This window comes from Balaenoptera borealis (assembly GCF_965194805.1).
Source record: "Balaenoptera borealis genome assembly, chromosome: 12".
Lineage (NCBI taxonomy): Eukaryota > Metazoa > Chordata > Mammalia > Artiodactyla > Balaenopteridae > Balaenoptera > Balaenoptera borealis.
In genome coordinates this window covers 60,257,668-60,273,816 of record NC_138869.1, presented here as the reverse complement: position 1 = coordinate 60,273,816, position 16,149 = coordinate 60,257,668, and the positions used below count along the sequence as shown (strand labels likewise).

The following is a 16,149-nucleotide window of genomic DNA, read 5'->3' as shown; positions in this document are numbered from 1 at the left end:
AGTGCCTTCGTGGTCTGGATGCAGCCAACCTTTGCATCCCCCACTCATTTCTCCTATACATGCGTGGGTGCCTGCAGTGTGCCCTGTCACTCTCAACCTCCACGCCCTGTCCTGTTGTTCCCTCTACCTTGAAAATTACACTCCCTCCCTTTTATTCTTCCTTGATAAGCCCTCTTCAGCCTTCCAGATTCAGCCCTGCCATCACCTCCTCCCTGACCCCTGGGTTCCCCCAGCACCTTGGGCTGGATGTCAGTCTCCCGAGCTCCTGGAGGGCTAGAGCTGTGTCTTGCATTTCTGTATCTCTGGTATCTTTATTTAGTGCCTGGACAGGCCTCAGAAAGGCTTGTGGAATGAATGGATGAATGCATGAGGTAGATATTTTGTTCTCTCTCTCAAAGAAGATATGAATGGGTAAGTCTCACTATACACCCCTGAGAGTTTTGGACTGTGGTTGAGCAAAAGTTTTGCCCTTGTAAGAAGACCACGGTTGGCCCTGTTTTGGGTTTTAGTCAAAATCTAGACTTCTGACTACACAAAAAGTATAGCGCCATGGAGTCCCACCATTCAAGCATATCGAGGGCAGATCAGGCCCCTGCAGCTGGTCCAACCCACACAGACAGGCGACTTAACTTGATATTACATGCACCCTGGAGTTTGGGAAAGGCAGGTGAGGGCTGCAAATTGGGGCAGAAGTATCCTTTATCAGTGCGTCCTAATATACCCACACTAGAATCCTCTCTATGGGATGAAAAGTTTCAAGGGATCTTTCAAGGCTGGATCCATTAAGATTTTAAATTTGCAATTAAAATGGAGTCTAATAATCCCTAATGTATATTTATAAATGTGATAAGTAAAAGCTTGAGGTAATTTTATCATTTAATCCCCACAACAACCCAAAGGTATAGGAACTATTATTATACCCATATTACAGATGGGGAAATTGAGGCCCAGAGAAATTTAATAATTTAGGTAACTTTCCAAAGTCACACATTTACTGATGGTGGAGTTAGGATTTGAAATTATATTGTCAGACATCAGAAGCTTCTACTCTTAATTAATCACCTCTCTGAAGCTTTGCCACCAGGGAAAGAAATGTGCACATTTTCAGTTCTTTTTATTGATACTGTGTCAACAAAAGCATATGAAGTTTTAACTATATAAACAAGCTAGCAAGGTATGAAGCATCAAATATTTAAAACTAAGAATATGGAATAAAAGTAAATATGTAGGAAAAATATAATTCTTCTAGCTGTGCAAGGCAGGGTTTATGATTCACAAAGTAATGGTGACAAAACTGAGATCAGAGAGAGACCAGGCTGATTTGTCCAAGGTCACAGAGTGGCCGACGTGGGATAGGAAGAAGAGCCATCTTATGCTGAAATCCTCCCAGGGCCTCAATTGCTGGACCCTGGCAAGTCTCTTACTTAAACTTGTAATGGAAACATAGAGGATCAGTAGGCTTAATGCCAGAAATCCTACTTATTACTCAGCATAGGATTAGAAGACAAGGTTGAGTCAATGATTTCCGCCACTGAAAGCGAACTGCTCTGGTATTAAAATGAGCTACATGCTACAACATGGGTGAGCCTTGAGGACATTATATTAAGTGAAATGAACCAGTCACAAAAGGACAAGTAGTGTATGGTTCCCCTTACATGAGGTACCCAGAGTAGTCAGATTCATACAGAGAGCAGAGTGGTGGCTGCAGGGGCTGGGGGAGAGGAAATGAGGGGTCAGTGTTTAGTGGGGACAGAGTTTCAGTTTTACAAATGAGAAGAGTTCTGGAGATGGATGGGGTGAAGGTCGTACAACCACATGAATGTACTCAGTGTCACTGAACTACGTACTTAAATATGATTAAGATGGTCACTTTTGTGTTATGTGCATTGTGCCACAATTAAAAATAATTTTTTGAAATGAGCTAGCTCGGTTCATCAGTCAGGGTCCAGTCAGGAAAGCTGACACCACCCCAGTCTTTCAGATTTAAGGGGTGTGATAGAAGGTGTCAGCTATGGGGTGGCGGCCAGGGGATGCTGAAACTAGGCAGAGCAGGAGGCGGGTGCACCCCAGGGCTGCAGGTCCACAGGGGAGGGTGTGTTACCTAATCCCAGAATCGGGCTACACGGTGGGGGGTGGGGGTGGGTGCTGCCCCAGCGAATGGCTGGGGGTGGGGGCAAGAGGAAAGGGAGAAAGCCCCCAGCCCCCCTCTTGCACCCTCTGCTTTCCACAGCCTACCACAGACTTACGTTAAGACCGTACGCAAGGGAGTCCAGACATGTCATCTCCTGTGACACATGCAGAGCAGGGCATGCAACAGACATGGTGAGGAATGGGTGTCAGAGGAAGCTGGCAAAGCTCAAGCGCACAGGCCATGAGAGACATCTTTCCCCATCACTGAAAAAAGCTCTTCAAATTTCTGTAAAAAAATTTTTAAAATCTCCCTACACTGACTTTCCAACATGATGATGCTCAGTGATGCTGGTTCATCTCAATTAAATTAACTTACCTTCTACAGGTTGGACACATTCAAATAGAGTCAGAGGTTCAGCTTTGGGTATCACTCAGTGCTTCAGAGACTGTCTCTCGGCGATCAACTCAAAGTCATCCTGAGCTGAACGGCATATATTTCGTTTTGTTTTGATTTCTGTTCGTAATGTGTGAGCTCAGATGGACCACAACTCCTACTATTCCTTCAAACTTGGCTCAGAACTCACTTCCTTCTCCCTTCCCTCACCCAAATCTAGGTTAGTGCGCCTTTTCTTTGCAACCTCAGCACCCGAGTTTACTTGGAATCTAATACCTATAACAACTGTGATTTGTCGACTTGTCTCTTCGTTTTGCATAAGCCTCTAAATTACTTGACAGCAAAGACAGTATGCATATTTGTATATATATATTTTTGCCACACATATTTGTGTGTGTGTGTGCGTGTGTACTATTGAATCTCCATCACTAATTAACAATAACCAAGGCAGGGCCAATTACATAGTAGGTACTCAATACATGTTCTTGAATGAATGAATAAACTATTATATTTGATGAGTAGGAGGAATAGGTCTGAGCAGGCACCTGTCGGGACCTGGGAACCAAGGAGTCAAAGCTGCACATGAGCTGGTCGGCACTGGTGCTGAGGAAGAATAGAGCTGCTCAGGTAAATCTTGAAGAATAAGTAAGGCTTGGTTTTAACAAAGAGCTTTGTGAATCTGGGTTTTGAAAAATTCTGATAAGACAATCAGAACTGTGAAACTGGCTTCAACAGAGATGTCAGGGCTTGGAGATAAAAGTTTGAAAGTCATCTTCACAGGTGGGCTTTTGAGAGGACTCATGATGTGGCAGCTTGTTTCTTCCACCGATGGCTGCAACAGGGTTTCCTCCTGTTCTACAGGTTTTTCTATCTAGTACCTCGCTCCTTTCTTCCTCATTGACAGGTGGCGTGTATGCAGCCTCCTTTTGAACCTGGGTGGGCCTTTGTGTTTGCCTTGACCAACAGCACAGCAGGAATGACACTGTGATTAAGTCACAAAAATGCCCTGTGCCACTGCCTCCTTCCATTAGGCTCTTTGCTTTGGAATCTGGCCTCCATGCTGTGAGGAAACCCAAGTAACCTCTGGTGAGGCCCTGGAGTCCAGAGTCCACCCCCAGAGTGAGCCCAGCTGAGCTGTTTGGATGACGGTGCCCAGAGCACGTCACAGCCACCCAGCTCTGTGTGCACCACAGGTGTGCGAGCAACACAAATGGCTATTGTGCTGTAGAGCATTGAGTTCACTGATAATTGATATACATAGGTGTATGATCGTGAAATGAGTCAGGCAGGCCTGGGTTCACGCTCTGATTCTGCCACTACCAGGGTGGTGGCTTTAGGCTTGTTACCCAGACTGTCAGAACCCTGGTTTCCTCGTGTATAACACGGGGCTTGTAATGGCTCTGCAGAGAGGTGTCATGATCATTAAAAGAGATGCTACCTGTTGACACCTAATGCTCTGCTGGATCTCTCTGGTGATTGACAGGGATGCTGTTTCCCCGAGATGAGGATGTTTGGTGAGCTCTCTGAAGAAAGGACACATGGAGAGCAGGTTGCTTGAAGATGGGGAGGAAAAGAAGAGTGAAAAAGACGGTTGGTGAGGGGGCAGTCAGAGGACGAGGAGGGAATCAAGACCGAGGAGCTTCCTGGGATGTTTGGAGTGGAATACAGGACAGCTCAGATCAGGAGCCAGAAAGGCATTGATTTAGGCAGTAGAGTGATGACCAGTGACATGTAACACAACTGTGCCCACAGAGCACAGGGCTGACAGCCTGTACACTGAGGGAGAAGTGAGAAGAAGTAGTTTGTGTTCACTTAGGCCTTAATTTCCAAGCTTGTATGCTACTCCTAAGAGACATGAGCACCATTGTAAACATATAAATCACCCAGTGAAATTTCCATTTCCTCACCACAAGTGGTCCTTCTCTTTTCTCTGGAGATACATCGAGATGAATCTTGCTGGTCATCACCCACATGATACTGGTTTTCCTTATGTGCTCATTTGTTATGTTTATTGCTGTCTCTGTGGATTGTTTCCTGTGTGTTTTGTATTTACATTTAAATTCCTGGCTCCCCCAAATGTCTTACCTAATTATGACTGTAGTTTTACATGTTACTTATACTCTGGTTCCAAAGTGAAAAGCAGAGTTACAGATTAAGGACATGATGACCCAGACACCAATGGCCACGTCTAGAAATAGGGGAAGAGACTTGCTATTTGTTTAAACTTTTAATTTATATTGGAGTATAGTTGGTTTACAATGTTGTGTTAGTTTCAGGTGTACAGCAAAGTGATGTAGTTATATGAGATTTGATATTTAATAGATGAAAATGAAAGCATATCATTCCAAACTAAAGAGGGTTTCCCCATCACTGGATTATTGGATGCTTTCATTGTTCAATTAACTGGTCAGAAAATATCTACTATTGTTATCTCAGAGTCTTTGAGCTAAAAGGAATTATAGTTTCCTCGATTCATAAAAAAAGGAGATGGAGACTGAGACAAGGTCCTTGTGCAAAGTTACAGTTATTTACCCTCTTGCAGTGGTTCAGTGACATTGATAGAAACATGTGATCACGGGAAGTCCATGGTAAAAGCCCAGTTTCCAAATTGCCTATTCTTGTTTTACTTTTTTGAAGACTGAATTTTCCAAGATGAGATGCAAAGTCATTTCTAAGCCTTCACATACAAGGTTTTTAATATTCCTTCTCAAACATTTACTTAGTGGCTACTTTGTGCAGGGCACTGCGTTAGGTGGGTCTTCTAAAATATACTATGCAAGAGAATGAAAGATAATTTCTGATTTAAAAAGCCAAATTATGAAAATGTAATATTTATTAGGCACCTGTAAGATAAAAGGCACTTGCTGGAGCATCACCTCTGCCAGCTTTACACCTCCGTGAAATTTCTGGTTTGCTCAGTTGATGTCTGTCTGATGCTAATGGGAGCCAAGGGAGGGATGTGATTCCTGAGAGCTTTGTGGGACGAATGTTAATTCTGACCAATCATGTCTAAGACCCGGTAAGTTAGTTCTACAATTGAAGGGAGTGGGGCTGGCAGAGCTGATGGTGGCCTGGGGACCACCAGGACCAGTGAGGGATATAAGAGTTGGGAAGAGGAGCTGTCCAGGGTGGACTCCCAGAATTCTCCCACCACTGGGGGCACCAAGCAGCAAGGGCGACTGGGACACAGGATGTGGGTCTGGGGCTGATCGTGAAGCAGAGGTCATTTGGGGGATTAACACTTCTCCACTTTTGAGGGTTCTTTCCAGGCATAGGGAGTTCAGGATGCACTCCTGGCGTCTCTCTACTCTCTTCCTCTCTCTGCTCCAGGAGAGGTGTGTGACTGGATGGATTTGTCTGTCTGATCCAGGTGTTCAGAAATAAGAAGCCCATTTGCTGACGGATACCAGCTCCTTCCTCCCACCTAGAATTTATCAGTAATAAAGGGGATATTTTGACACTGGTCACGTCTAGAACCAACTCAGTGAAACTCTCATTCTGTACAAGAGTCAGGAAGACAAACAGACCCTCTTCCTAGGCAGACTTGCTCCCATATTGCTGGGGCCTCTGCTCTTAAAATTGCAATCTCCTGGAATATTTTTAGGTGACCCAGAAGTTAAAGTTCAGAATCCCTGGGATTCTTTATGTTCATAAACTACACCTAAAAATTTAGCCAAGAAACATGTGTGTGTTTGAACAAGTGAAGGGTAGAGGAATCCTCCAAACATTGTCTAGAACAACGACTGGGGCTTGTGACTTGATCTTAATTAGCTGCGTGGTTAGGCAGGGCATGCGTAAAGCTATGTAAACAGATAACTTTAGACCATTAATGAGGGGAGTGAATATTTTCTTCTTTCATTGTCACTCTTCCTGCTCCCTTCTGAGCTGGATTGGTATGAATCATGAAGAAACTTGCCCTCAGTTTCTGAAGGAAAGGAGAGCCTGGGTGATGGGGCTCTTAGGTGCCTGAATGTCAGGACAGTTCTGAATGGCTTCTGAGCTCACGGCCAACCTCCCGAAAGCCTATTGTCTGAAGTCCCCTGGAGTTTCTTTATTTATTGGTTTCAGTTGCTAAGAAGTGACCATCCTCAGAAGTGAGGCTGTTGCCCTTGGCTACACATTTCTTTATGGGCATAATCTTGCATCACATCGTACCAAACTGGCAGCTGAGCAAAGCACAGACCTTGATGAAATGTTTTCCTGATGTTGGCCTCCTGGTATGAGGTAGGTTGTGCTAATTCACCTTTTCAATCAAAGGCAAGGGCTGACACTGTCCTTGAAAGGCTGACACTTCCCTCTCAAGTAGGAATTTGCTTATTTTTGCTCTGAGATGTGTCAGTTAAAATCATGTCCCCTGAATAATCTTTTTCCTGATCATATCCACCTCACGGGGTTCCTGGGAGCCTGCCTGGTGGAGGCAGTGTGTTGTGATCGTGGGCGGTGGTGCTGATTTTCTCACCTTGGAAAAGGGAAGGCTCCAGGGGGCTGGTGCCTGTTTCAAATCACGTGTATTTTTGTCCCCTCTCTGCCCTACCCCACTCCCTGCCCATTGATTCCACAGATCAGATATTCACATTCAGTGTAACTGTTGAGTGCATTTCTAGTTTGAATTTCATTTGCTATCTTCTGGCACCTTGACCTCTCCTTTGTTTGCATCTCATCTTCCATTTTGGGAGGGATGTTCAAATTTTGATATTTATTTTCAACACAGATACCTTCTGAATTTATGGAACTTTCTCTGGTGCACCAATAAGATGCTGGAGATGAGGTATCTTTTTGTGTCTTCTACCCCAAATCCATTTGCAGTCTTTTGTCTCTTTTTCTTAAGGCAGTTCCAAATGCGCCCCATGTCTGCTGCTGTTTGAAAAGGCTGTAAAATTCAAGCTACGTGATTATGAATACTATGAAAAAGGTTTTGACAACTTTCGGTGGCATTTAATTCAAGTTAAATTCCTCTCATTCAAAATAATAAGCATAATGTTACTTATTATGTAGATGAGGTGGTGAGGCAGATGTTTGTCGTCTCAGCGCATTCACTGGGGATTAATAAGTACACAGGCTGAGCAGGGGGGCCTGGGTTCAACCTGGGAATTTGAAAAAGGGTTGAGGAACACGAAGGATGATTACCCTGGAGCTGCTCTGTCCAGTACGGGGGCCAGCAACCACATGAGGCCGTTTACATTTAAAGTAATTACAATGAAATAGAATGAAAATGAAAAGTTTCTTGGTCACGTTGGCCATCATTCAGTCACTTACTGAAGAGCACAGACACAGCACGTTTCTGTCATTGTAGGCAGTCCTGTTGGGCAGCGCTGCTAACCATGGGATTGTTAAAACAGCCAGGGATGCTTATAGATTTCTCTCATCAATGGGAACTTTATCTGTAAGGGTTCTGAAAGCTTCTCAGAATGGGTATAGATCTGTAAAGAGCCAAGAGGTGAAGTAGTTACCATCAGGTTGCAGCTGTTTGAGTGCCACCCCTGTGTCCCATGGGCTACGCTAGAGCCGTGCTTCTCAAACTTGAAATGTGCAGACATAGCACTTGGAGAGCTTAGAGTGCAGATACTGACTCGGTAGGTCTGGGGTGGGGCCTGAGAGTCAGCGTTCATAAACCGCTCCCCTAGAGATGCTGCTGCCTCGGTCTTGGAGACGACACTTGGAGAAGCACAGGTTGACAGCACTGATTCCCAATCTTGGCTATACATCGTAATCAGCTGGAATGTAAACACCACTGACACCTAGATCTCAACCCCAGAGGTTCTAATGTAACTTGTCTGGGCAGTAATCTGGGCACTGAAGATTTTAAAAAGCTCCCCAATTGATTAATATTTGAGAACCATTGATGGAGGTAAAACAAGTCTATTAGGTCTGAGGACCAGAAATACTGGCCTCATCTGGAAGTTTGTTAGAAATGCAGATTCTCAGGCTTGAACCCCATGCTGCCAAGTCCCAATCTGCCTTCCAGGGACACTCGCCAGGGGATTTCATGTACTTTACAGGTAAGAACTACTGTACCAGGTAGCCTTTATTTTTTTTTATTTTTTATTTTTATTTTTTTGGCTGTGTTGGGTTTTCATTGCAGCACATGGGCTTTCTCTAGTTGCAGCGAGCAGGGGCTACTCTTTGTTGCGATGCACGGGCTTCTCATTGCGGTGGCTTCTCATTGTGGAGCATGGGCTCTAGGCGCGTGGGATTCAGTAGTTGTGGCACACGGGCTCAGTGGTGGCGCACGGGCTCTAGAGCGCAGGCTTAGTAGTTGTGGCACACGGGCTTAGTTGCTCCGCGGCATGTGGGATCTTCCCGGACCAGGGCTCGAACCCATGTCCCCTGCATTAGCAGGTGCATTTTTAACCACTGCACCACGAGGGAAGTCCCCAGGTAGCCTTGAAAAGTAATAATTTATTGATCTGTGTACCTGTGCTTTAAAGAAATTCTTTAAAGCAACAAGTTCTGTTAGTTCCTAAAAATATTGGAGCATATAATTTAGTCCATTCCTATGCCTAATATTGAAGCTTTAATAGACTGTCATGGCACAGACACTAACGTGATGGTTTCTGCTTGCATTGTAACAGAAAGTATCAATAATCCCAGCAGCGTGGGCACTGGACTTTCACATCTTAAGTAGAAGGTCAAGAATAACCACGTTTTTTAGGAATTAGTTCCACATGTTTGCATAAAATTTATTTTTCAAGATAAAGTGTAATTCCCCTTTTAGGTTAATTCCTTTTAATTTTAGAAAATTGTATACTTCTAATTCATTAACAGAGATATACAACATAGGTAGATTCTTAATCGATGTAATTTTTCATCATGCAACACTTAGATCTCAGATCCTCAGGGGTTGGGGGAGAGTGAGAAGGGATTATAATATCTTGACCAAAACAAAAATGTGTCTAACATTGTGTTTTCCTGATAGGTCTTTCTGAGTGGTATTTTAGAGGTACAGTGCCAAAGAATTATAATGGAGAAAGGCCAACTATGCTATGAGTTAGAGCAGCACTTCTCAGACTTAAACGTGGTAGGAAACACTTGAAGATCTTGTTAAAAGGTAGACTCTGATGCAGTCAGTCTGGGGCAGGGGCCTGAGACTCTGTATTTCACACAATACAGGTGTTGGGACGCTACCTGTCCATCGACTACATTTTTGAGTAGTAAGGGGTTAGATGACTCTTCCAGGATACCTTCTTGTAAACTCTCATTTCAGTGACTCAGAAAATCAAGTGGCCTGGTATAAACAATAATAAGGGTGATTTTGTTGAAAGTGCTGATTTGCTCATTTGAATCATCCAAAAGAGAGACATCAAGAGGTCAGAATTGTTCATAGACCCATCATTAATGGAAAGCTCATGGGGAAATGAAGTCATTTAAGGCAAAAGGAAAATAGTAACATAAATACCTCAGATGACTACCAGGGCAAAATTTTCAAAATGTTGCAAGCTGTCTGCATGCTTGAAGTAGCAATTTACATGCATAATTAGGTGCAATCAACAGTTTTGAAATGTAATATATTTTCTGAGCCCATATTTACTTATGACAGATGCAAAAAAAAACTGTGTCCCCCCAAAAAATAGAAGGGCAGAGAAAGGAAAAATACTTGCCTTTGACAATGGGAATCTTTACAAACTCTTGCCTAAATTTAGAACAAATTTAGTTGAAGTATTGGATCTTTGTTTTGATTTACTCTTCACTGAAGTTCACAAACACATTTTGGAAGTAACAAGCATGTAAGAATAATAACTTTCCAGTCAGCTCTTCCAGCTCCTGTTGGAACTGACATGTACTTTTTATTTCTACACTGTAAAAGGAAAATCTGTCAAATTCAAAACTTTATTGCACAGAACACCATTGACTTTCTTCCTGCCTTCAGAAGGGGCTTCATTTTTTGAAGATGCCAAATATCTTTTAGAATAATTTATAGAAAGAGATTAATTAAACTAGCAATTTCTTCTCAGATGAGTGCTCATGGTGAATTTCTGTCATCTTACTATTTTCAGTAAAACAGGCACTGAGTGCTCCTTATGCCCTAAGGCACTCTCCTAAGCTCTTTACACAGGTCATGGAATTTACCATTATAAAAATACTATAAGGATTGATTGATTACCGTGTACTGGGGAGGAAAGGGAGAGCAAGTAATTTTTTTTTTAAAACAAATATTATTTTTCTTTTTTTCTTATTTATTTATTTCTGGCTGCGTTGGGTCTTCTTTGCTGCGCGGGGGCTTTCTCTAGTTGCGGGGAGCGGGGGCTACTCTTTGTTGTGGTGCACGGGCTTCTCTTTGTGGTGGCTCCTCTTGTTGCGGAGTATGGGGACTAGGCACGTGGGCTTCAGTAGTTGTGGCACGCGGCCTCAGTAGTTGTGGCACAGGGGTTAGTTGCTCTGCGGCATGTGGGATCTTCCTGGACCAGGGATCCAACGGTGTCCCCTGCATTGGCAGGCAGATTCTTAACCACTGCACCACCAGGAAACTCCGCAAGTAACTTCTTTAAAGGCACAAAGCTCTGTATTTTCTTGGCTGGCACATTACTACATGAAAGGTCATAATGTCATTTTAAAAGTATAGTGAATGTCAGACTAAAGCAAGCTCATGTTATTTTGAACAAGTTCCCAATTTAGAAAATGAGCTTGAAATCTAATTTTTCATAATTCTGAAGAAAAAGAATGAGTAATTCCATCCCCAAACTTTTCTTTCCAAAAGCATGTTCACATTGCATTATCTAGATTGACTGTCTGCACTGATGAAATTAAAGTGGCAATTAATTTCTATCACACTTAGAGTCAGAGATTAAGCAATTGCATTGAAGGATGGGACTCATGCTGTGTTCTTGTGTAACTGCATCTATTGGGACAGTGTGTCTTGAAATTGTCGAAGTTGTCTTTAATGCAAAGCAGTCAGGAGATGAACAACTTAACTTTCTAGTTTCAGGAGGCAATTGTTGCTGGAGGAAGAAAGCTAAGTAAGCTCTGCTAAGAAATGCACGGAGAGTTCATTTATCTGCTGATCCATTTGGGGGCATTATGGAACTCAAAGCCCAGAACAATAGGCTCTATTTAACATTAAACAGCTTCTTAATAATCCGTTATTTCTCTCCATAGCTGCCGGAAGGTCCCTCGGGAGTGCAGAGTCGCTGTAGCAGTTCCCGTGAAGTTGTAAGCTACTCCCCAGGACCAAGTAGTGTTAAATATAGAAGTCACCCTAATCACCTGACTGTCGGAGAGCCCCGTGTAAGAATTCCCAAGTCTACCCTTGCCATCTCCATCTGTCTCTCTAGATTTACAGACGCAGCTCACCGCACAGCCTGGGGTCCCCGCCGGCACCTCCCGGAGCCCTGCCCGGCGGAGTACGCCCTTCCAGCGCAGAGGGCTGGCCGGGAGCTGGCGCCAACCGGGGCACCTGGCGGCCGATGCCTGGCCGCGACCCCTCGCTCTCCCTCCGCCTCCCCCTCCGCCCCTCTGCTGCCGAGCCTTACGAGGAACTCCGCTGCGAGGCGAGACTCGAGTCCTCGCCCTGGGCGCGGGGCCCCACCCTTTGCGGGTGCCGCCCACGACCGGGCCGGAGGCAAGGGTAGGTGAACTGCTTGCCCGGCCTTGGCCACCGCTTGCTCGGTCCTAGTCCTCAGGCGCTGGCTGGGCGGCGCGGGAGCGCGGGGATGCACACGCGCGCGGGAGGGGTGACCCCGGGGACACGTGCGGCCGCGGGAGGGAGCGCGGGAGGGGCCTGGGGCCGGCGTGGGGGTGGGGGTCGCCCGGGGTTGAAGTGGGTGCCCCGGACGCCAGCCCTCTGCCGGCTCCCCTCCTTCCAGGGCTCCGCCGCCGCCTGGCACAAATCGGAAAGCCTTGCCTTCCTCGGCTGGAGCGGGCAGGGTGAGGGGTCGGTGTCTGGTCAGCGGGCGGGGATGGTAGATTTCACTTACACCTGACCCGCCCCACTCCTGTCAGTTTCGCCGGCAGGTCCCAGCAATGCGATTGTTCTTCCAGTAACTTTGTTCAGAGGCGGAGGGGAGGGGAGACGCCGAGAGGCCCCCGGAGAGACTGGAAAGCGACAAGGATCGGGAGGCCCAGCTGGGGAGGGAGTCCCCGGGCGGCCCCGGGGCTGGGCGCGTGGATGGGAGGCGTCGCTGCCGCCGCCTCCGGGATGCGCTCGGCTTAGCGGGACTGCCGGGGGCTCCTGAAGGCCACTGCTCCGAGGACGCGCGGCCACCCGCTGCTCGCGCTCCCCGGGCCGGCGCCGCCGGTGCCGGAGCCGAGCGGCGAGCGGAGCTGCGGGGCGCGCGGGCGAAGGCTAGCGGGAGGGAGGGCGCGCGGGAGGCGGCTCCTCCTCGGCGAGCCATGCGTGCCACCGGCAGCTGAGCCGCCGCCGGCGCCGCTGTCAAATCTGCGCTCCGCTTTTGTCTTGTCCTCCAGTGAATGGGAAGATGGAGATGGATGTGGAGGGAGTTTCTCCATGCCCGGAGCCCATCCCCCGCTCCCAGGGGGCTGGAGGAGCCTGCCAGGCGCCGCCACAGCCGCCGTCGCCGCCGCAGCATCCGGCTCCAGATGATCCGCCCGGCAAGAGTGCCGGCGCCGAGGACAGCGACGATCCCGAAGCGAGAGCCAGCGGTGAGAAGGACGAGAGCAAGGTAGGTCCACCGCGTTGGCGCTGTGACACCTTTTGAACAAAACCACGGAGCTCTGGCAGCGGCTGTCACTTTAACCCCTGCGCTCCCCCACCCCCTTCCCTCGTCCGGGAGGTGGTGAGGGTTGCAGATGTAGGGAAGGCGTAAGATGGAAGGGAATCGCTGGGCGACAGTGACTTTCTGAACGGGAAGGCGCGTGCAGAAGTCCCTCCTGGTTTCCGTATTCAGTGTTCGTGTAGAGAAAAGTCTTCTGGTCCAGGCAACGTGATGCCGAGTGGAGCGCAGCACGCCGGGAGAGGGAGATTGAGAGACCTTTGCTCGCCCGCGCCGTATAGCCACAGCTTATTTGGATGATCTAGGTCAAGGGGAAACATATGTCTTCAGGAGCTGCCAAGTGGCTTCTGAGACTCCTTGAAGGGAGGTGACATCAACCTAAAGATGACAACAGTGGGAGCAAAGTTTGGCTCTTTTGCAGAATGGAGAGCTCTGCCTAAACCAGCTCTAAGCTGGAGCTCCTGCTCCTCCCCTGGCATCCTCCTGCCCGGGAGGGCAGGGGCCAGGTGCCTGGCACCAGGTGAGGTCTGGAAACCTTTTGAAGCCCTGCTGTGTCATTGTAGCCCCGGGGATAGTGGCTACTGACTGTGGAGAGAGGAGCTCCTCAGGTAATTGGGTTCCAGTAAGAAATAGCTCAAATGCCATTCTCTGGTGCTGATGTTTTTTCCTGTTGAGAAAATTGTAAAGTAGAGGAAGTGGTGTAGAAAATAATGCCTTGGTGTGATATTCTTGGAGTGTATTTATTGCAGCTTGGTCTCTGAGCAGGGTTTTCTTTCTCCATATTCACTTGGAGTTGAGTTTTGTGGATGCTAGTGCCGGCCAGTTGTATCTCTGTGAAGTGTATACATGTGTTTGTTAATGCATTTTGGAAGTGGCTGTGAGTGTTGGGGAAAAGCTGGTTCAACAAATCAGAACTAACCAAAGAGGAGTCAGCTGAAGTTCTTTCTCACTGTGGCTCACTGGAGGAAGCATGCAAGGAAGCAGCCACCGTGCCTGGTTAGGAAAGCGAGTCATGACATGCTCCTCCTGGGAGGTTGCCTGGGTTTCTGCTGGACCTTCCTAGAGGACTAAACAGTATCCCAAACATGTTGGGATCACATTGAGTGCCGCCTCTCTGTACTTGGGGACAGGCTCACCTTAACAAGATGGTATTTGCAAATCCTCAAAATTGTTTTGCGTTTGGATACTGAGCTAAGGATTTAGATTGTGGTTTATCTACCAAGATCAATATTATAACTTATATGGCATTCTACCAAGGAACTGGCATTTGAACACACTCTAGACTGGGCCGGGGTGATGCACACAAGATTTACATTGCCAAACTATGAGGAATTTTAATATTCTAACATCCTCAGCTTTTCAGTCGCATTTGATTTCATGAATATTTAATTCTGTCATGACTGCATATTTACTACTTTAAATGACTGCACCCAGTTTAATGAAATAACCGTAACTAAGCATCGTATTACCTAATTGAACTTTAAATCTCTTTTGCAAAATAGGTGTGGGCAATCATTAAAATATACAGCAAGTGCTGCCATTTCCACGTTGTTGGTTCATATGCCCTGAGCATGAGAAATTTCTGCCATCAGCAAAAAATCTGTGCTTATTTGTTTCCCGTTGATGCACCACGCAGACTGTCTGATGTTCTGTGGGTTGTGAGGAGTGAGGAAGCCAGTGCATGACAAATACTAGAGCAGGTGAAGAAAGGATGGACGGAAAGTGGGTTGATTATATTTCGTTAATTAGCATGTACAGATAATTGAGTATTCCACTGATGTGATTGGCTTTCTGTGTCTGCAGTTTCTTGCGGTGGAAACAAAATACTACTTTTTTTTTTGCCTCCAGGTGTTTGCCTTAAAAAATTATGTTCCTCCTTCTCTCCACCCAGAAATCAGCTGTGTTAACCCTTTGCTTGTCTCTGCTACTCTCCTACCGGTTCTTCTAAGAGTCTGAGGATGGTGGCTGTGTCTCAGACTTTAATAACTCTTTTTGTCTTTGATGGATACTAAGGCAAGTTATACATTGATTTTTCTTAGCAAATCCTGGTTTCATTAGTGGGAAGGCCTTTGGGTGTCTGATCAAATTATTCTACTAAGATATAAATGGAAGACAAACTGGGATAAAGTGGAATGTGGTTTCACCAAGCTGTTTGGGGTGAAGTTAGGGAGATGATCACGATAGGATATAAACACAGTAATGTACAAATGTAATATTTTGGACTGTTATGTTTGTTTCTTACTCACAAATGTAATAAAAAATGAATTTTCAGTACTATATTATTTATCTTAAATCTCCCCTTCCCGCAAAAGTGTCAGGGCATATTTTTCCAGATTCTGGTTTGGGGTCATGATTTTATTTTCTCTTGAGTTTACCCCAGTTATCTTCTTGGAAAAAAAATTGGAGCTTAGTGCCAGATCAGCTTGTCTCCTAAATTGCAGGTTCATGTTCATATGTCCTCAGAAAGTCTCTGAAATAGGAAGGAAGGTTAGAAACCTGGATCAGTCAAGGGATTTTTTACGCCTGAGTTTCATGACGTGACTGGTGCTTTCTGTTCCTAGAATTAAAATGCCTGATTCCTCTCTAGCAACTGCTCTTCAGAGAGATGCTATAGCAGCTACATGCTGTGTATGCTTTGATTCCAAGAATTGGAGAAGACCCTAAATCAACCAGTCCCCTGGGCTTTAAGGCAGGCTTACCTTAAACCCTGTGAAAGGCAGTCTCCTCTCCTTGCAATGACAGGCAAAGACAATGTGATGACCCCCTGTGGGGACCTAGTGAGATGTTTCCTCACCCATGATCTCAAGAACCTCTTCCTCATATCTGAAAAGAGGTTCTCTCACCTGGACAAACTCCTTTCTTCCAGTCTTGCAGGTGAAGATTAAATGGTCACTCACCTTGAATAAGAGACCTCCAAATCCTTGAAAGTGTTCTCAACCATGGATTGGACCATCCTCA

The 16,149-nt window shown here is 46.0% G+C and overlaps 1 protein-coding gene across 3 annotated transcripts in view; it reads left to right on the top strand.

The window, feature by feature from the left end:
- Positions 1-12,156: 12,156 nt before the first annotated feature.
- Positions 12,157-16,149, top strand: part of LOC309608523 (uncharacterized protein) — a 209,985-nt gene continuing 205,992 nt past the window's right edge. Inside the window, exon 1 of one of the 3 annotated variants that reach the window (XM_082348810.1) lies at positions 12,157-13,140. In XM_082348810.1, the coding sequence (XP_082204936.1) occupies positions 12,937-13,140 (204 nt within the window). In that variant the 5' untranslated portion in view covers positions 12,157-12,936. Of the gene's footprint in view, positions 13,800-16,149 lie in introns of all 3 variants that reach the window. The other 2 variants (XR_014232929.1, XR_014232930.1) reach the window with 2 other exon arrangements.